At 33.2% G+C, this 19,021-nt stretch overlaps 2 protein-coding genes across 2 annotated transcripts; one reads left to right on the top strand and one right to left on the bottom strand.

Annotated features, from left to right (window-relative positions):
• Window positions 1–13,084: 13,084 nt before the first annotated feature.
• LOC107642978 (uncharacterized) lies at window positions 13,085–13,725 on the bottom strand. Its single transcript, XM_088500357.1, has 2 exons — window positions 13,516–13,725; window positions 13,085–13,424 (listed from the first exon to the last, which is right to left on the bottom strand). The coding sequence occupies exons 1-2, from the start codon at window positions 13,583–13,585 to the stop codon at window positions 13,213–13,215; spliced, it is 282 nt and encodes a 93-aa protein (XP_088356483.1). The 5' UTR covers window positions 13,586–13,725; the 3' UTR covers window positions 13,085–13,212.
• A 2,040-nt stretch (window positions 13,726–15,765) lies between these two features.
• Window positions 15,766–18,948, top strand: LOC107615766 (uncharacterized). Its single transcript, XM_021107260.2, has 8 exons — window positions 15,766–16,105; window positions 16,193–16,439; window positions 16,517–16,581; window positions 16,660–16,724; window positions 17,196–17,282; window positions 17,357–17,487; window positions 17,879–17,984; window positions 18,477–18,948. Exons 1-8 carry the CDS (start codon window positions 15,924–15,926, stop codon window positions 18,788–18,790), a joined length of 1,197 nt encoding a protein of 398 aa, XP_020962919.2. The 5' UTR covers window positions 15,766–15,923; the 3' UTR covers window positions 18,791–18,948.
• The last annotated feature ends 73 nt before the right edge of the window (window positions 18,949–19,021 follow it).

Here is a 19,021-nt window from a genome sequence, read left to right as displayed (position 1 = left end):
CTCCCGCCTTGTGCATAAAGCAATCTATTGGTCATTGACAAACCCCTAAATGGAGCTCCAATCCGTAACAGATTAGTCATTAATTTGTCGGATAAGGAATACCGTGGGAAACAAAAAAAACAAAAAAAAAAACAAAGAGTAAGATATAAAAGATTAATTATTTAGAAAATGTTTTAGGATGAGCATTTTGGAGAAGTTCATTAATTTAGAGAGAGTTAGTTCAACATAAGTAAGTTGATTGTTAGGCAAATGTCGCATGCAAGGTATTATAAACACTTTTATAGTGTTACCTTAATAAACCCTAAACCTCAATCACTTGGCTCATTATAGTGTTACCTTATTTAGAGAAAGTTGTAATTAAAAAAAAGGTTAAGATAATGTACATATATTTGTGTGTGATTATTTTAGGAATAAATAGAGAAGTAAGATATAAAAGATTAATAATTTAGAGCATTTTTTAGCCTGAGCATTTTGGAGAAGTTCATTAAATTAGAGAGAGCTGGTTTAACATAAGTAAGTTGATTAGGCTAATGTCACATGCAGGTATTAATCAACACTTTAGATACCGAAATAATGATGGCTTTGCTTTTGTCTAGTTAATAATGCTATACGCAGCAGGTATTAAGTGATGGTAAATGTTATGGTATCTAGTCACCAAAAAAAAAAATTTATGGTATCTAAAAAGTGGTGTCTATTTATTACAAAGGATTAAAAATTAATATTTAATTTAAAAAATATAAAAATAAAATATTTTAAAAAATTTAAAATTTACCATAAAAAGTAAGTTAGGTAAAAGTTAGACAATAATTAATAAGCATCATAGAATTGGTCTTAAGTGATTGATGAGTAAGTGCAACAAAAGAAAAAATGATTAAGAGAGATTGTTACAAACTTGTGGCGATTTGTCAAATGAGGAATGGAACGTGGTTAGGATTTAGGAAGTTAATCAAATCTTAGTTCTCTCCACTTAGTTGAAAATGGGAATGATTGAGAAACTTAAAGTTGGAAGCGTAGGGCCCATTCTCTGTATACCAACCACATAAGCGGTAGGAACTTGATAAGACCATTGATCATCTCCTTTTTTCTCTTCTACTTCTCTGTTTTTCAGAGTAGCATGCAGGACAAAGCGAGCCGATTGCATTTAGTTTCAACACCATCTACAATGCCTGCAACTAGCAATTATCTTATTCTTATACTCTTATATTAAATTATTCAAAATATAAACCGAAAATAGTGCTTTCTATATATATTTTTTTCTACTCTCATCTTTCCCCTGGTTGCTCTCTCTCTCTCTCTAGTCTTTACTCGACAACTACAAGTAATGAAAATTATTATTATAGTAAAACCATTACAAATACATGAATTGTGTTGACAGATTTTATAATCAATTGAATTGATAGTTGGAATAAATTCCTAAAGTGATACAATAAAAGAGTGGGGTAGAGAAGTTAGTTAGAATTTAGGGGAATAAAATATAAAAGGGAAGAGAGAGTGGGCAGAGATGATTTACTTGAGGGTATTGTGGAGTCATTCTCCCTGGACTCGAAGCAGGGTGATTTTGGATGTCTTTGTTATTGAATTTCTTCATTCATATACAATCTTCACTTTCTTCATTTCTAATTTCTACATCATTTATATAATTACTTAATGTGTTTTAACATTTTTGGTGCTCTCCTTGAGAGATTTCTGAAATGGAACCTAGAACTCCATTATCTCGCTTAGATGATGCCTACCAATAACATCGCTCTGAAATTGCATCCCTTCAGAGAGGTCAACTTGAAACCATTGCTCAGATTAGTGATACCCAAAGTAGAATTGGGTCGGTAGAGACATCGATCAAGAGTGTTGAGAAGTTGCTTAAGGAAAACTTGAAGTTCAAGCAAGTTATTCCAGATCGAGGTGAGAACCTCGAATTTGCTGATTCCACGCTGGGTGTTCACCCATCGCAGTGGCCCAAGGGAGTCCAAGCTAAACTACCAATTTTTTATGGCGACGGTGTAGAGGAGTGGACTTTCCGGCGCGGGAGTATTTTGAGCTGTATGCAGTACCGGAGGCGTGGCGGGTAAGGTTGTTGTCATTCTATCTCTCGGGCCCAGCTTATACGTGGTATCGTTTGTGCGTGAACAATGGCATTACTTACGTGTGGGAGGAATTCTTGGAGGCACTGAACACCCGATTTGGTCACAATATTTTTCACGAACCCAAAGAGACACTGAAAGAACACCGGCAACAGACGACGGTGGCGGAATATCAAGTACAATTTGAGGATCTCTCAAATCAAGTAACTGGATTGGCAAAGGATTGGTTAATTTCACTCTTTGTTGCGGGATTGAACGACACGCTCAAGTGTGAGCTCACGCTCGCCAAGCCCAAATCATATGTGGAGGTCGTGTCCTTGGCCAAACTCCACGAGCAAAAATTCCAAGCGACCACCCTCAATTTTCGACCCCACAGCCAACGAACTAGTACTGGGAGTACAGCAACACCCAACTTTGTGCGGCCTTCATTCATACGCTCTTCGGCGTCAACACTAGCTCTAGTAATGATGAGACCCTTAGTGCAAGAGAAGGGGTCTTCTAATACACCGTAAAGGGGAGGTAGTTCCAATCATCGGCGCCTCACAACCGCAGAAATCAAGCAGCGATGCGACAAAGGGATGTGTTATTACTGTGATGAGAAGTACTCAATTGGGAACAAATGTAAGTCTTCATATTTGTTGCTGGTTGGGGGCGAAGAGATGGAAGAGCTTCTCCGTGGGGTACCCAACGAGCCCAACAACATTGAAGAGGAATTGAACAACCAGGGTGTTAACCCGATTGATGAGGATGTGGTGGAGATTAGTTTTAACGCGATGGTAGGAGTGTACCACCCGGAGACAATACGTATTGCAGGAACCTATAAGGGGAGTCCAGTGATGGTGTTAGTAGACAGTGGTAGTACTCACAATTTCATGAAAGCAACCACAGCAAAGAAGGTTGGCTTACCAATCACCCAAGTACCTCAGTTAAATGTGTATGTAGGTAATGTTGAGTACATTAGCTGTGTTTCAATGCGTAGCTCAGTGCCGCTGCAGATGCAAGGATTCGGTTTTAAGTTGGAGGCATTTATTCTAGACATAAAAGGGACAGACATAGTATTGGGGGGGCATAATGGCTAATGCAGTTGGGAGATGTCACCATGAATTACCTAAATTTGACAATGGAATTTATGGTAGAGGAGGTGGCTGTTAAGTTGCAAGGAGAACGTTTATTCCACCTAGGGGCCATTAGAAGCAGAACTCTCAATAAGATGGTTTCAGCAGATGTCATCGTCTCTTTTCTTCACCTGAAGGTCTTGGAACCCTCCAAATCACACAACAAGATCAACAAGTGCAGCAATTATTGGAAGAATTTCAGGAAGTATTCAAGGAACCTACTGAATTGCCGCCACCAAGGGAGATAGAGCATCGTATCCACCTCCAACAAGGGGCTAACCCAGTTGATGTCCACCCTTACCGTTATCTGCAATACCAGAAAGAGGAAATTGAGAATTTGGTGGAAGAAATGTTGCAAGCCGGTGTTATAATAGAGAGTTAGAGTGCTTTTTCTAGTCTGGTCTTATTGGTGCGCAAGAAGGATGGTAGTTAGTGATTTTGTGTAGATTATCATGCACTTAATGCGGTCACCATTAAAGATAAGTTTCCAATACCAAACATTGATGAGATTCTTGATGAACTCTGTGGTGCTAAATATTTCTCTAAAATTGATTTACGTTCTGGCTATCATCAGATTAGAGTCAATGAGAGGGACATTCCAAAGACGACTTTTCACACACATCTCAGGCACTATGAGTTTATGGTGATGTCCTTCAGGCTAACAAATGCTCCTTCCACATTCCAAGCCACCATGAATAAAGTATTCTGCCCCTACCTTCGGAAGTTTGTGGCAGTGTTTTTCAATGACATAATTGTTTATAGCCGGTCTAAAGAGGAACACCTTCAACACTTGTGGACAGCTTTAGCTATGCTACAGCAACATCGTTTCGTTGCTAAACTGTTCAAGTGTATTTTCTGCCAATGTCAAGTTGAGTATTTAGGCATGTGGTGAGCAGCGAAGGAGTGCAAGTTGATGCTTCAAAGATTACAACCATTGTTGAATGGCCAAAGCCAACTAATTTGAAATAGCTGAGAGGTTTTCTCAAGCTTACTGGTTATTATCGCCGCTTTGTGGCGAGATATGCACACCTCGTTGACCCATTGACTGATTTGCTCAAACAAAACAATTTTCATTGGGATCATTCAGCTGACCTTGCTTTTGAGAGACTCAAAGCCGCGTTGACTCATACTCTAGCGTTGGCACTCCCTGATTTTTCTAAACTATTTGTAGTAGAAACGGATGCATCTGGTGATGGAATAGGAGCAGTGTTGTCTCAAAATGGCCATCCTATTGCATATTTCAGCAAGAAGCTTAGTGGGTGACTTTCGGTGGCTTCGGCATATGTTAGAGAGTTGTATGCTATCACCCAAGCTGTAGCAAAGTGAAGACATTACTTATTGGGCCGCCATTTCTGCATCAAAACGGATCACCAGGGCCTCCGCGAGCTAATGACTCAGGTGGTGTTAACCCCTGATCAATAGTACTATCTCACCAAATTATTGGGGTTCGACTTCGAGGTGGTATATCGGTCGGGTGTTTCTAACAGGGCAGCAGATGCACTGTCTTGACAAGGTGAAAAAACTGTCCCAGTGTGTTTCCAAGCTTTTTCCACCGTCCAATCTTCTTTAATACCTTCCTTATTGAGAGCCACAACGGAGGATCCAGAGGCTAAGCTATTGGTTGAACAATATAGTCGAGGGGAGTTATCTCCAGACTTTCTTTTTCAAGATGGCTTATTGGTATATCATGGAAAAATTTGGGTGCCAGATTTTGGGGTTCTACGTGAACAACTGCTGCAAGAGTTTCACATTACTCCTATGGCGGGACACCATGGCGAGCTTAAGACATATAAAGCTCTTGGTGAGTTGTTCTTTTGGCCCGGCCTGCGCAGGAGCATTCACAAATTCATTCAAGAGTGTGACATTTGCCAAATACATGACTTCAAAACAACAAGGACTTCTTCAACCTTTACCTGTTCCAGGTGGACCATGGATGGAACTCTCCATGGATTTTATTGTTCAATTACCTAAGTCGGCCGGCTACTCTGCAATTTTAGTGGTGGTGGATTGATTTAGTAAGACTGTGCATTTTGAACCATTGTGTGCAGGATTTACAGCAAGTATGGTGGCAAGAATTTTCATTGGATCAGTGGTCAAACTCCATGGTTTTTCCTCTTCCATCATTTTAGATCGAGACCCCCTATTCTTCAGTCGATTTTGGCGTAATCTATTTGAATTCAGTGGCACCCAACTCCATTATAGAACAGTAGCATACCACCCACAGAGTGATGGCCAAACTGAGGTGACAAATCGTTCTTTGGAGCAGTATCTCCGTGCCTTTTCACACTCCCAACCTCAACAGTGGGCAACATTTCTTCTGTGGGCAGAGTTCTGTCTTAACAGCTCCTTCCATTCGGCTATCCAGATGACGCCGCATGAAGCTCTCCACGGTTTCCTGATGAATCTACCACCAGGGTACATGTCGGGTGCCTCGCCAGTACTGGAAGTTGATATGTTCTTGCATACGCAAGAAATCACATGAAGAAACAAGCAGACAAAAATCGGAGAGATAAAGAATTCCATGTGGGTGATTGGGTGTTACTAAAACTTTGGCCCTACTGGCAGCTTTCTCTCTTTCGCCGGGAACACCCTAAGCTGGGTCGACGTTATTTTGGGCCCTATCAGGTAACAAGCAGAGTAGGAAAGGATGCATATCGCCTTGCCTTGCCAGAAGAAAGCACAATCCACCCTGTGTTTCACATTTTCCTGCTCAAAGAATTCCATGGAACTCACACCACTGAACCCCCTATTCTTGTGACAACACCTACTGCATTCCAGCCAACACCCATGGCAATAGTTGGACGACGCTTGGTTGACAGAGACGGTGTACATGTAGAATAAGTTCTAGTAGATTGGGAAGGGTCACCCAGTGATGAGACAACTTGGGTAGATCTTGATGAGTTGCTCAGAGTGTTCCCTGATCTCAACCTTGAGGACAAGGTTGTTCTGGACAAGGGGTAGTTGATATAACAATTGAACCAAATGAAGAGTTAGCAAGTGATACTGGAGCAGAACATGGGTTGGTAACTGACAAAGGCCCATCTAGCCAAAGAAAAAGAAAAGTCTCATATTGAGTGAAGGACTACCATATGAGAAAATAAAGAGAGAATAGGATAAAAGAGTGGGGTAGAGAAGTTAGTTAGGATTTAAGGGAATAAAATGTAAAAGGGAAAAAATAATGGGCAGAGAAGATTTACCTGAGGGTATTGTGGAGTCGTTCTCCTTGAACTCGAAGCAGGGTGATTTTGGGTGTCTTTGTTATTGAGTTTCTTCATTCATATACAATCTTTATTTTCTTCATTTCTAATTCCTACATCATTTATATAATTACTTGCTGTGTTTAACAAATTAGCATTCTAATGCCACATTAAACGCTAATTAAACGAAATCGTTTGTTTTTTGTACCCAATAAAAATAGATGTCAAGTTATTTTCATATATGTTGGCGTCTAAAATAAATTTTGTATTATATCAAAAGGATTTTGTATCTATTTTCATTGGACGCCAAAAATAAATAACATTATTCAATTAGTGTCTAATGTGGCACTGAAGTGCTTCAACTTACTTTATTTACTAAGATATTGTCGAAAAAAATTGAGATATCGATATGATATTCGGAGATTAATCTCAAAGATGATAATAGTGTAACTAAAATTCTAGAAATAAAATTAATATATGGTATAAATTTCGGACACCATTTTAAATAAGAGAGATTCTATCGTGCTTACTAAAAAAATTAACATAACATGCTATCTTTATGTGTCAATTATTCAGGATCGGAGACTATTTTTTTTAAACGAAAAAAAAAAAGAATTAAATTACAGTAAAATAATCTCAAATATCAAGTCGGTGAGAGAGAGAAACTAACCATTAAATTCATCCACATAATTTCCAGAAAAAAAGTAATTATTTATTAAATCATTTTAATAACTTCATCATATTAATCTAATTTTTAATACATTTTAAATTTATTTAAATAATAGTTTATTATAATAATAAAAATTTTGAGAAATCTTTCTAAATAAATAAATTAAGTATTTTATTTATCAAAATATATTATTGTAAAAATATTTATTAATTTATGTAATATTACTTATTCCATTTATAATAAAAACAAGATGTATATACATATATATCATTTATACTATAAACAAAATAAATAAAATAATATAAATAAAATATTAAAAAAGTCAATTAATGTCTGAAATAATAATAATAATAATAATAATAATAATAATAATAATGAGTATAAAATTAATTAAAATAATAAATATTTGATATTTTTATTAAAAAATTGTTAAAACATAAAATTTAGATGAGTTTTGTAAATCGATTTTACTTTTTAAAATGATTTCAAGTAAATTATAAACATTGTCTTTTTAGTTATTCAATAGTCTATCGTACAAACTAAATAGATATATAAATATTTCATTTATACTTTAAATAAAATTGACTAAAAGAATTTGAATAAGTATCTCGTCTATATTCTAAGTACGATAACAAAAATTTGGCTCCACAAAAAGTTAATGCTTGACTCTAAGTTATTAATCTTGCATAAAATTTTCAGCGTTGTTATTTGTACAAATATAATATGAGTTTTCATTTTATTTTTTTATTATAAAAAATAATTAAACTTTAATAATTTGATTAAACATTATAAATTTTAATATAAAAGATTTAAGAATTGATATTTTAATTCATAAAATATATAAATTAATTTTATATTTATTAAAATTAAATTTGATAAAATTATTGAAATGATATAATAAATAATTTTATTGAATACTTTTTAATTTTACTAAATTAATACAATTTTAATAAATAATAACTTATTTCTTTTATATTTATGATGGTGCTATACCAACACGACTAAAAATCTTGGGATTGTAGAAGGACATTAATATTTGAATAATTTGTTTTAATTTTTTTTTTCTTTATCACTTTAAAAAAAATATGCTCCAATTTTATTACTGACAGATAAGAACAATATACCATGGTGATTTTGTTGAAAAATACCATAGAATTTTTCTTTATATATTTAATTGCATAGTTGCTACGAGATTTATTCTTTTATCATACAATATTTTGTAATATTTTGCAATATTTTATAAAAATCTTGCTATCGTAGAAGGACGTTAAAATTTGAAGTGATTTGTTTTAATTTAATCTTTTTTTAATTTTAAAATAAATATGCTCCAATTTTATTACTGACACATAAAGGACAATATACCATGGTGATTTTCTTGCAAAGTATCATATAATTTTCCTTTATATATTTTTTTGGTGACTATTTTCCTTTATATATTTAATTGCATAGTTGCTACGAGATTTATTCTTTTATCATACAATATTTTGTAATATTGTTTAGTTTCACATAAGTATGACTATCTCTTTGTCCTTTTTTATGAATTAAATTAAAAAAAAAAATTGATACAAAAGATTAGAATTTAATCATCGTTGATTTTAAAAATATAATATAAGGTAAATTAAAAGCATAAACAAAATTAATTAAAAAGTTTCTTATATAAAAAACATATTAAAAAAATAATTATTCACATTATTTTAATTAAACAAAAATTAAAAACATCTATTTTTCACTAATATTAAAAAACGATAATTATCTTTTAAAAATGTTAAATACACACTAAATATTAGTTATTATGTATTTATGTATAAATATAAATTAATATAATTTATTTTTAATATATAAATTTTATATATAAAAAATCACAATTGGTTATTCTCATGCGTCATTACATTACTGTTTTACTCAATTTTTTCGTAATGTTTAAAATAAAAATGTGGGCATCTCAATGTCGCAATTGTAACGTCAAATAAAATTAAAAAGAATAAAAGTAACAAATAAACATATAAATGCAAGGTGCCGGTGGCAAAGTAAACTGCAGAAATTGAAATAAACAAGAAATTAAAAAGAAGATGAAGGAAGAAATATGAACGTAAAAGAGAAAAAGACGTAAAAGTAGAAAAATTTTATTAATAAAAATTGGGAAAAAAGCAAAGTACAAGTGTTTGAGTTTAGAGGAATTACTTAAGATTTCCAATTTTACTCTGTGATGCCAAGGGGCTGAGAGCGTTTTTGGGTTTCTAAGTGTTTTCCAAGAAGAACTGAACTGATTACAATATTTTCCTAAAGCTTTATTTATAGACTAGCCTAATGTCAGCTGACAGTTACTCTTTGTACACCATTTGCGAAAATTTTGAATTGCACTCGTAATTGTTCCCGCACTTGTTTCCTTGACGACTGTCCTGTACCCTATTTTGACGCTCCATGTTTATAACTGCTCCTGCATATAACACGTCCTATAATTCAGGCTTAATTCAAATTTTGAATAAAAACGGCTTCTTTGCTAGTGAATTAGAAGCTTCCCCTAATATATTGAATCTGGCTTCATAAGTTAATAATAATATTATCTTATATTTATTTATTTAAAACAAATTATTTTTTTTCTAAGTGATAATAATTTTTTGCCTAACAAGATGCCCTCCAAGATTTCTCACTTGAAGATATGCAATGATTGAAAGTGAGAAAATTTATTTATTTATTGACATTTTTCTTATTTTTGATATTGAGAGTCAATTGACATTTTAGGCACATCCGCTTGACAGATTAAATGCCTACTAGTAATAGACTTAACAGAATTTCTAAGTCTATAAAATTTTTACATTAATAGTTAAACTGTAAATGGGGTCTATTCTTTTGTATGAAATTTTTAAGTGTGTCAAATGATATCTGTTCTAATTTCGGCACATTAAATGTGTATCAATTGACCTTTGTTTTGACCTTTAATATTTCAATTAAGAGTTTTTTGACACACACTTTCATTGTTTTAATTGACACAATTTTCCTAACTTCAGAAGTAACATAATCTTAACTTCGTGAAGTCGTTTCTTTCATATGTTAAACTCTAGGTGTCAATTAAATTTGATAAAATTTCTAATCCTATAAAATTTCCACACTAACATTCTAATAATTTTGACTCCAAGCGCTAATAGACTCAACAGAATTTCTAAGTCAATTAGACTTTTGTATTTATGAAGTACATACCCAAATGTCAATGAGAGATTATTTTTGTCCAAAATTTTAAACTTGATGCATCTTTTTTTTTTTTTAAATAAAATCATAACAAGGTAAATAAAAGTTAGAACCAAAAGACAAGAAAGAAATAAAAATTTAAAAGATAAGAAAAATGAAAAAAAAAAGAAGGCAAAGACAATTAGGATGAATAAAAAAGAAAAAGAGACAGAGAAACAGAGCAAGAAGAGAGAAAAGAAAAAGTAAAGATCAGAATGAGAGAGAAAAAAAAATGAAAACCAATAAAAAACAAAGAAGACGAGATCATTTTTTTATCATATTTTTTTTGTTTATCAAAATTAAACCCTTATTTGCATACAAGTCATTTATCTTATACTTTAGAAATTTCTTTTCGATTATCCTCTATATGGCTTATTTAATGAGATGTTTGATGAATATTCAATCTCTCTTTTATCATCTCTTTATACCTTGCTTCTTTCTCAACTTTTAACTGTTACATTTGTCTAACATATTCAGTAAGTTGAGTCATGTCATGATAGTGTTGATTTACAAGTTTCTTTCTAATTCCAAATTCTAATCCATTTATGGCAATTTTGACAATTTCAGAGTCTGGAACTGAAGTACAGCATCTATTTCTCATGTTTTTGAATTTAGCAAAATACTTATCAATTGATTCTCCGACATTGCGTTTGATAAAGAATAAATCATTTAAACTAATTCTTAATTCACTACGAAAAAATTGTTTATGAAAATCTTTTTCTAATTGCCTCCAAGAGTGAATTGAATTTGGTTTTAGATTAGAAAACCATATAAAGGCATTTCTTGTCAATGAGGAGGGAAAGAATTTCATCTTTAAATACTCATTTGATGCCACTTCATTGATTTTGACAGTATAGCGAGCAATGTGCTCTACTGACGATTCTTCATCTTCCCCAAAAAATATAGTTAATGACTTAGGAAACTTCTATCCCTCAGGTAATTCAGTTTGTTGGATAAATTTAGGAAAAAGAGACATAAACTGAGGTTGATTTGTACATCCAACACTAAATCCCAATCTTTTTAGAATTTGTTCAATCACTTGATTGACATCTTACCCCCCAATATTATTTTGCCCAAGTCTTTCCAACATATTATCAGCATTTTGACCATGTATAGATATATGAACATTATAATTAGGAATTGCTCCATCATTTTGGTTGACATCATTGAATCCTAAACCATAGTTGTCATTTTCTTTTGAATTTACCACAGTAGCAATTCTATTAACTTGCCTATTTAACTGTTCAATTCTAGTATTTGTGTTTTTTAAGAAAAGACTCAAAACCGTCACCATTTGATGAGTTAACATGTTTACTAGATCAGGTAGCTTTCACCCATCTGTTGCCTAATGTTTGCTAAAAATTCGACAGTTTGACTAGATTGATTAACAAGCATTGCTCCTGACCTGTCAGAAAATACAGGTCTAGAATTTTCTACCCTAATGGTGGATGTAGTAGAATTAGATGCACTGTTATTTCCTGCATTAATAGCATGTGAAAAATTTTGTTGTGACATGTGTGAGTCTGACACCCCAGAAACAGGTAGATTTGACATGCCATCTGGATTTTGATAAATAGGATTTTGAAAAGTTGAGTAGAGGCACAGGCAATCATTATGTCACCACGGAGGGACATACTCCGGTGGCAAGCCATATGGCGGCCACCCCATGGTATTTATGTGAGTTGCATTTAACCCTGTATGGGCATGACCAACGCCATCATGCCTCATTGACAGCAAGGTAGGCTCTGCGTTTGAAATCACAGGAGAATTTCCGGATTTATTTCCTCTAATCTCATCACTGAAAGTAGAAGAAGATGCTGCAGAAGTATTTGACATGTTACCTGACGCTGATTTCCTTGGCTCTGGACGCACGAACTTACCACTGCGCAACCACATGCAAATTTAAAAACTCCTGGTTTTTCTTTTGATAATTACAATCTATTGACAAGGTCCCACCGGGCGTGCCAATTTGTTTTACTCAAATTTTGTTAATGTTTAAAATAAAAATATGGGTATCTCAATGTCGCAATTGTAACGTTAAATAAAATTAAAAGGAATAAAAGTAATAAATAAACATATAAATGCAAGGTGCCGGTGGCAAAGTAAACTGTAGAAATTGAAAATTAAAAAGAAGATGAAGGAAGAAACATGAACGTAAAAGAGAAGAAGACGTAAAAGTAGAGAAATTTTATTAATAAAATCTGGGAAAAAAACAAAGTACAAGTGTTTGTGTTCAGAGGAATTACTTAAGATTCCCAATTTTTACTCTGTGATGTCAAGGGGTTGAGAGCGTTTTTGGGTTTTTAAGTGTTTTCCAAGAAGAACTGAACTGATTACAATGTTTTCCTAAAGCTCTATTTATAGACTAGCCTAAATTTTGAATTGCACTCGTAACTATTCCCGCACTTGTTTCCTACTGTCCTGTACCCTATTTTGTTTGACGCTCCTCCTGCATATAACACGTCCTATAATTCAGGTTTAATTCAAATTTTGAATAAAAACTGCTTCTTTACTAGTGAATTAGAAGCTTTCTCTAATATATTGAATCTGACTTCATAAGTTAATAATAATATTATCTTATATTTATTTACTTATGTTGAAGAACCAAAGATTAAAAAAAAAAAAAAACGAGAGTAAAACCGTTTTGAACATTCTAACTTGTAACTTGTAAGTACACTGTACACGACGGGAGTACCAACCTACCCCAGCGGCACCTACTTTGCAAATCATAACAAACAATGGGGATGCTATGAACTGAAGCAATCAAACTCAACTTCAATTCCCTCTTATTAACAAAAGTTTCATTCTTAATTTCTTATCCTTATTCTTATATATTACTTACTATAAGAAATACATGTATTGCAAGAAAAATACATTATACACTATGCACATATATTCCACTGCAAAACTTTATCATACACAGAAGTTCAGAAATTAATAATTAAAGCAGTGGAAATGGATCTACAATTGCAGGCAGTAGTTGAGTTGGTGGCTTCCACTTGATCATGGTGTAGGGTTATGCTCAACATGTTCCACATAACCTCTACATCTCTGTACCCACACATTTGTACATCATCTCTTAGCTTCAGCAACCCAACATCGCCGTTGTATTCAATCCCACCGCTGTGTCTCCCAACCCCTTCAAGAACATACCAATATGCTTAATTGTTTAATTCAAAATTAATAATGACAAGAGATTGTTAGAGATAGATAGAGGAGGAGCTAACTACCAGATTTGCGAAGCTTGATTCTTGTAGAGAGCGCACACCAAGTTCTTCTGATCTTATGCCACCAATCCATGTAGCGATGAGACAAAAGTGGTTAGGTAATTAATGTGCGAATGTCTTTATATATATGGTATGGTGGTGGTGGAGCAGAGAAGAGAGGCACCGATTAATAGTATATAGTATATGAAAACACGTTGTGCCAAGCGTCTTGCGGAGGTGCATTACACACTCCAGAATGTGTTAGTGTTACCAAGGAAGGGATTTGGCTTCCCTCTATTCCTATTATATATCCTACTTTAATTCCTTTCTTCCTAATTCATTCTTAGTATTATGGTAATGGTGGTGCCTAATAATAATATATTGGTTCGGCTGCTCTTGTCACATTCTATGAACCTCTTCAATAGTCCACGTTGCACGCCTACTCACATGACCATCCCACCTATTCAGCAGCCCACCTCTCTTTCATTTCAGGTTACCCCTTACTTTTACCATAAATAAAATTTAAAAAACGCTTTATTGACTTGTAAGTTAATTTGAGTACACAATTAGAATTAATTGTTTGTTTGGATTACAGTTTATAAATAGAAATTCGTGTAAAATTGAGATTGCAAATTTGATTTTAATGAAAAGTAAATTTATATTAAAGTAATTTATATTTGACAATGTTTATATCAAAATAGATCATAGTAAAATAAATGTTGTTTAAATAAAAAAAAATAGACATCAACTTAAATAATTTTTGTATATTATTTTATTATTTTAATTTAAATATTTAAATAAATCTTATTAATTAATTTTATAATAAAATTAATATTTATATACTAAAATAAAAAATAACATATAAAAATTGACAAATATATTTTTAATTAAAACTAACAAAATATAAATTTTAAAGAGTACTAAGAATAGTAAAAAAATTAAATATTTACTTTGGTAGTGATTGAAATAAATCAAAAAAATTTTGATAATATTTTTTATATAATATATTTTTAGTACTCTTAATACTCTTTTTTAGTATGTTATAATTTTTTATTATTATTTTATTATTTATGATTAATTTTTTATTTAATTTACTTTACCTAATAGAATCAATAAATTATATTATAAAAAGATAATAAAAAATAATATAAAAAATCACAATTATAAAAATATATAATATCAAACAAATAATTAACAAAAAGCAAAAATAATAAATAATAGAAAAAAGTTCATATAAACAGAAAATAAGAATTTCATAAATAACATAATAATATGTATAAAAGATAAAATCGATAAAAGATAAATAAAGATTATAAACATAAGAGGAGTGCTACACATACAACTTAACAAAAAGCACGCTAGCCCATATACGATTTCCATAGCGTCTTTCGCGTTCTTCCTTCTTCTCCTCCTCTTTCTTCTTCTTCTCCTTCTTCTTCTTCTACTATTCTTCTTCTTCCTCCTCCATGAAAATGAGTTTCTTGTCAAATTTGTTCGATCTCATTCGTGCGTTTTCTCTTTACATTTTCATTCGTTGTTTTATTTGCGTTTATCATTGGTATTTTTGCTTTATTTTTTTTCTGAAATCAAGCTTTGAAATCGTGAAGATAATGGAACTTCAGAAATACACCCAAAAGATTACAAGAATACACCCAACCGATTACAGGAATTCAGCCAAACGATTATAGAAATACACCCAAAGGATTACAGAAATACACCCAAATGATTTAAAAAATACACCCAAAATTCGTTACCTTATGCATAATTTAGAACTCTTCCTCTTTCTCCTCCTCATCTTCTTCTTCTTCTTCATTTTCTTATTTCACATTCTCATAATTCTTTTTGGGAGAAAAAAATCAAACAAAGAAGAAAAAAATACATAATGTTGCAAAATCAAAAGAAGAATGAGGAGAAACACGACGATGAAGATGAAACACTTCAAAAACGAAGAAGAAGAAGCACAGAAAAAGAAGAAAAAGGAGAAGAAAAAGAGGAGGCATAGAAAAAAAAAAAAAAAAAAGAAATACATGACTTATATAACTTGTATGGAAAAATACTTGTACATGAAGAATTTCTTTAAACATAATTTTAAATGTAAAATAATTTCTGGGTTTATGAATAAAAATTTTATCAAACAAAAACCGAAGCTTCCAAGAAATCTAAACTTAACACACGTGAGTAGCTCTACACAAATATCATCCAACTTGAATTAGTGAATGATTAACTCACTAACTAGTAAAATAGTAATAATTAATTTTCTTTTGAAACAAAACACACGGATTCTAGTTGACTTTATTGAACGTACACACACGTAGACTGGCAGGCCAAGATACCAGTTATTTAATTGTTAGAGAAGAAAAAAAAAAAAAACCCGCGATGAGGAGTTTCCGTTAATTTATGGTGTACGGATAAGATAATGGTATTCCTTGAAGATGAGGAACAGCATCAATGGCACTAGACCCTTACCACTTCCCTCATTTTCGACCCGCCTCTTCCCAACAACCGCCACTCCTTACCTCCATTCACCACCGACCGCAAACCCTATCCTCCACCACTGCTCTGCCACGTCAACCCTTCGAAACACGGCCATTCCAACTTCCACTACTCACCACAGGTTTGATCTTTCTTTTTTTCGAGATCCGCACCAAATTAAACATTTCTGAAAATCTTGTGAAGCTAACTACTTCTACCTTTCGTTTAGGGTACAACTGTGGTGGCTAACATGTTTTGGTGATATTTGGTGGAGATGGTTTTCTAGACTTATCTCCTTTTACTTGCTCTCTCTCAATCTCGTTGCTGCACCTTCTGCCTATCCAGCTTCCTCTACTTCTTATGCCTGCGAGCACATTGATGCTTATTATTCCCCTGTCATGCATTTAAGAGGTGAATCACTCAAGAAGAAATTGAACAGCATCGTTGCCCCTCACCATTCCTTGTCCTATCAAGAGGTCCTTCCGCCTCTTAATTGTGTACGCCACTTCATTCAAAATCTGTAGATCTGAAATTATTACAATCTAATTTACAGGTGTGGGATGCCCTCAAGATTCTTGATGCTGCTGATATTGATAATCCAGAAGCTTCGTCGGGGATGTATGGACTTTGTAATTTCATTTAGTAATGTCTTTTGTTTATGATATCTAACTGATTTTTCATGTATGCTCTGTGCAGAGTGGAAATATACTCATTGAGAGTTGTCTCAAAACGATTGTCAGGAAAACCGCAGGGATGGAATAGTGAGTCAACTAAACAATTTGTTGGACTTTCCATGTAGGATGTTAGTTTCTCACCAATCTTATTTACCTATACATTTTTATCAGTTGCTTTTAGTGCTTTCTGTAGCATGCCTTGTTCTCTTTTGATGATACCATAGGGTAAATATGAGAAATGCTATTTGTACACCAAAATCAGTCACTAAAATCAGCCACCAATGTATTTGTGTATAAATACATATATGGTTTAATTTATTTTCAATGTGTATTTGTATTCTAGCATGTATTTTATACTGGTGGCTGACTTTGGTGGCTAATTTTGGTGTACGCGTAGCATAACCTGGTAAATATACATGCATTTTGATCAAGCACCCTTTATAGCTAGCAATTTTTGTGCTCGAGAAGATTATTTATTTATTGGTTGAGTGGTTAAGTGTTCGGGGAGAGAAAAGGGGGGGGGGGATCAATCCACTCATTGACATTAAGCTTTTACAGGGGAGCATCTATGGCCTCGTTCTTATGGGTTGATGGCAGGTCCTGCTTTGACTGATTTACACAATATTCGCCCTTCTGATGTCAATGGTAAGAAAATCCACTGCTCGATATTTTAGAAAATCAATATTGCCATTTCATTTTATATTACAAGTTTCTTGCAGTCAATTCATCAAGGGGAAATAAGTATTATGGTGAATGCATGACTAGCTCAAACAAATGTTTGAGTCCAGCAAACAAAGAAGCTGCATTGGACACTGAAACAGACAAGCAGAGGTGGGCACCGCCTGCAAGGGTAACCTTTTCTGTATTTTTTGAGCAAATTGTAGCTAATTTCTGATCCTGCAATGAATTGAAAAGAGATATGGCTTGGTAGTACAGTCATATCCGGTATGTCACTATACTTTGTCACTTCAGAATTATAGCACCTGAGCTTAGCCATTTTAGTTGGACACATTGGATTTCTATTAAAATTGTTCTAATTGATGTTCACGAGTAACTCGAATGGTACCTGGAGAGCTAATATCAGATGTTAAAGGATGATCATATAGGTATATGGTGGGAATTAAGTACTTAAATCAGTCTGTTTTCCAATTAGCTGTGAGCCTGTGATGTCAGTTCATATGGACATATTTATTCAAATTTTGTTTTGGATATACATCTGAAGTTAGACTAATTAACCTCAGGTTAGAGGGGATATCGCAAGGGCTTTAATGTACATGGCAGTCGCTTATGGGTTTCAGCAACCGGGGGGAAATCCAGGTCTTCGCCTCTCAGATACTCCAAATATTGGTAGGTTGGGCTATTGTTTTCAACTTTTCATTCAGCTGCAATGCTTAGATTGCTGACCAAAGTTTCCCAGCGGGAATGTATATGCTTTGCACGTTTCTCAAAATTTCAGTGTGCTTTATCTTGCTTGTGTATTTGGTTTTGTCAACCCAGGGTATTCATTTCATTAGATAGTGATTTTATCATCTCTTGTTTATCCGTGAGTGTAATAACAAACTTGGCATCTGATATGACAAGCAATACAATTCAATTTTCATTTCTCGAATTGTTTTTAGTTCTTTTATAATAAGTTAAAATAAAAGTAGTAACTTCTGAAAGAAAATATCTTCTCAATCTGTTTAACTATATCTTGTGCTGTCATTTTGTCAAATTGATGCTTAAGTATTTCAAGAAAGAAAATTGATGCTCTCTAGCTTTCATTACTTTTTTGGGCAAGGTAAATTTATGCTGTACCTTAAAGTTGAAAGGGAAGTAACAATTGTGTGTTTGGTGCAGAGAACAGGGAGATGGGGTTGCTTTCCACATTATTGAAGTGGAACGAAGTGGATCCCCCTTCGAGGGAAGAGAAGTTGAGAAATGAAAGAATATGCAAAATGTATCAGCATAATCGGAATCCCTTTGTAGATCATCCTGAGTATGCTAATCTTATATGGAAATGGAAGCCAGTTGTTTCAAGACCTATTCCATTCAGTGATAATGATAATAATGCTATCTCATCAAAGACGAGTTACCTAGTGTCTCCATCAACAAACTTATGCCTTACGCATCATAGTGTTTCCTCCTTTTCATTCTCATTTTTTGTTTCGTAAAAATAAAATGTGTGTATAGATATTTCCTAAAGGAATGTATATTATTCGCCTTTTTTGGAGGAAAACTTTGTCTTTCTCATGTAATTTATTGACTTTTTTTTTAATTAAACATACATTTATATTATCCCGGCCAACACATATATACAAATTACAATACGGGAAATTTTATGAATTTCTTAAGTAGTACACTTTTTTTTTTTTTTTTTTTTACCAAAGATATGAGTCTCGAAC

The sequence above is a fragment of the Arachis ipaensis genome, chromosome B1, assembly GCF_059453495.1.
Source record: "Arachis ipaensis isolate K30076 ecotype BB chromosome B1, ASM5945349v1, whole genome shotgun sequence".
Classification (NCBI taxonomy): Eukaryota; Viridiplantae; Streptophyta; class Magnoliopsida; order Fabales; family Fabaceae; genus Arachis; species Arachis ipaensis.
The sequence above is the reverse complement of the archived record's forward strand: the minus strand, read 5'-3'. Positions and strand labels throughout refer to the sequence as shown.

Excerpts from the sequence above, each read along its gene's own strand:
- LOC107615766 (XM_021107260.2), top strand. The coding sequence starts at position 15,924 with ATGAGGAACAGCATCAATGGCACTAGACCCTTACCACTTCCCTCATTT. Across the intron at positions 16,440-16,516 it reads ATTCCTTGTCCTATCAAGAG|GTGTGGGATGCCCTCAAGAT; the intron begins GTCCTTCCGCCT and ends TCTAATTTACAG. Across the intron at positions 16,725-17,195 it reads AAAACCGCAGGGATGGAATA|GGGAGCATCTATGGCCTCGT; the intron begins GTGAGTCAACTA and ends AAGCTTTTACAG.
- LOC107642978 (XM_088500357.1), bottom strand. The coding sequence starts at position 13,585 with ATGGATTGGTGGCATAAGATCAGAAGAACTTGGTGTGCGCTCTCTACA. Across the intron at positions 13,425-13,515 it reads AATCAAGCTTCGCAAATCTG|GGGTTGGGAGACACAGCGGT; the intron begins GTAGTTAGCTCC and ends ATGTTCTTGAAG.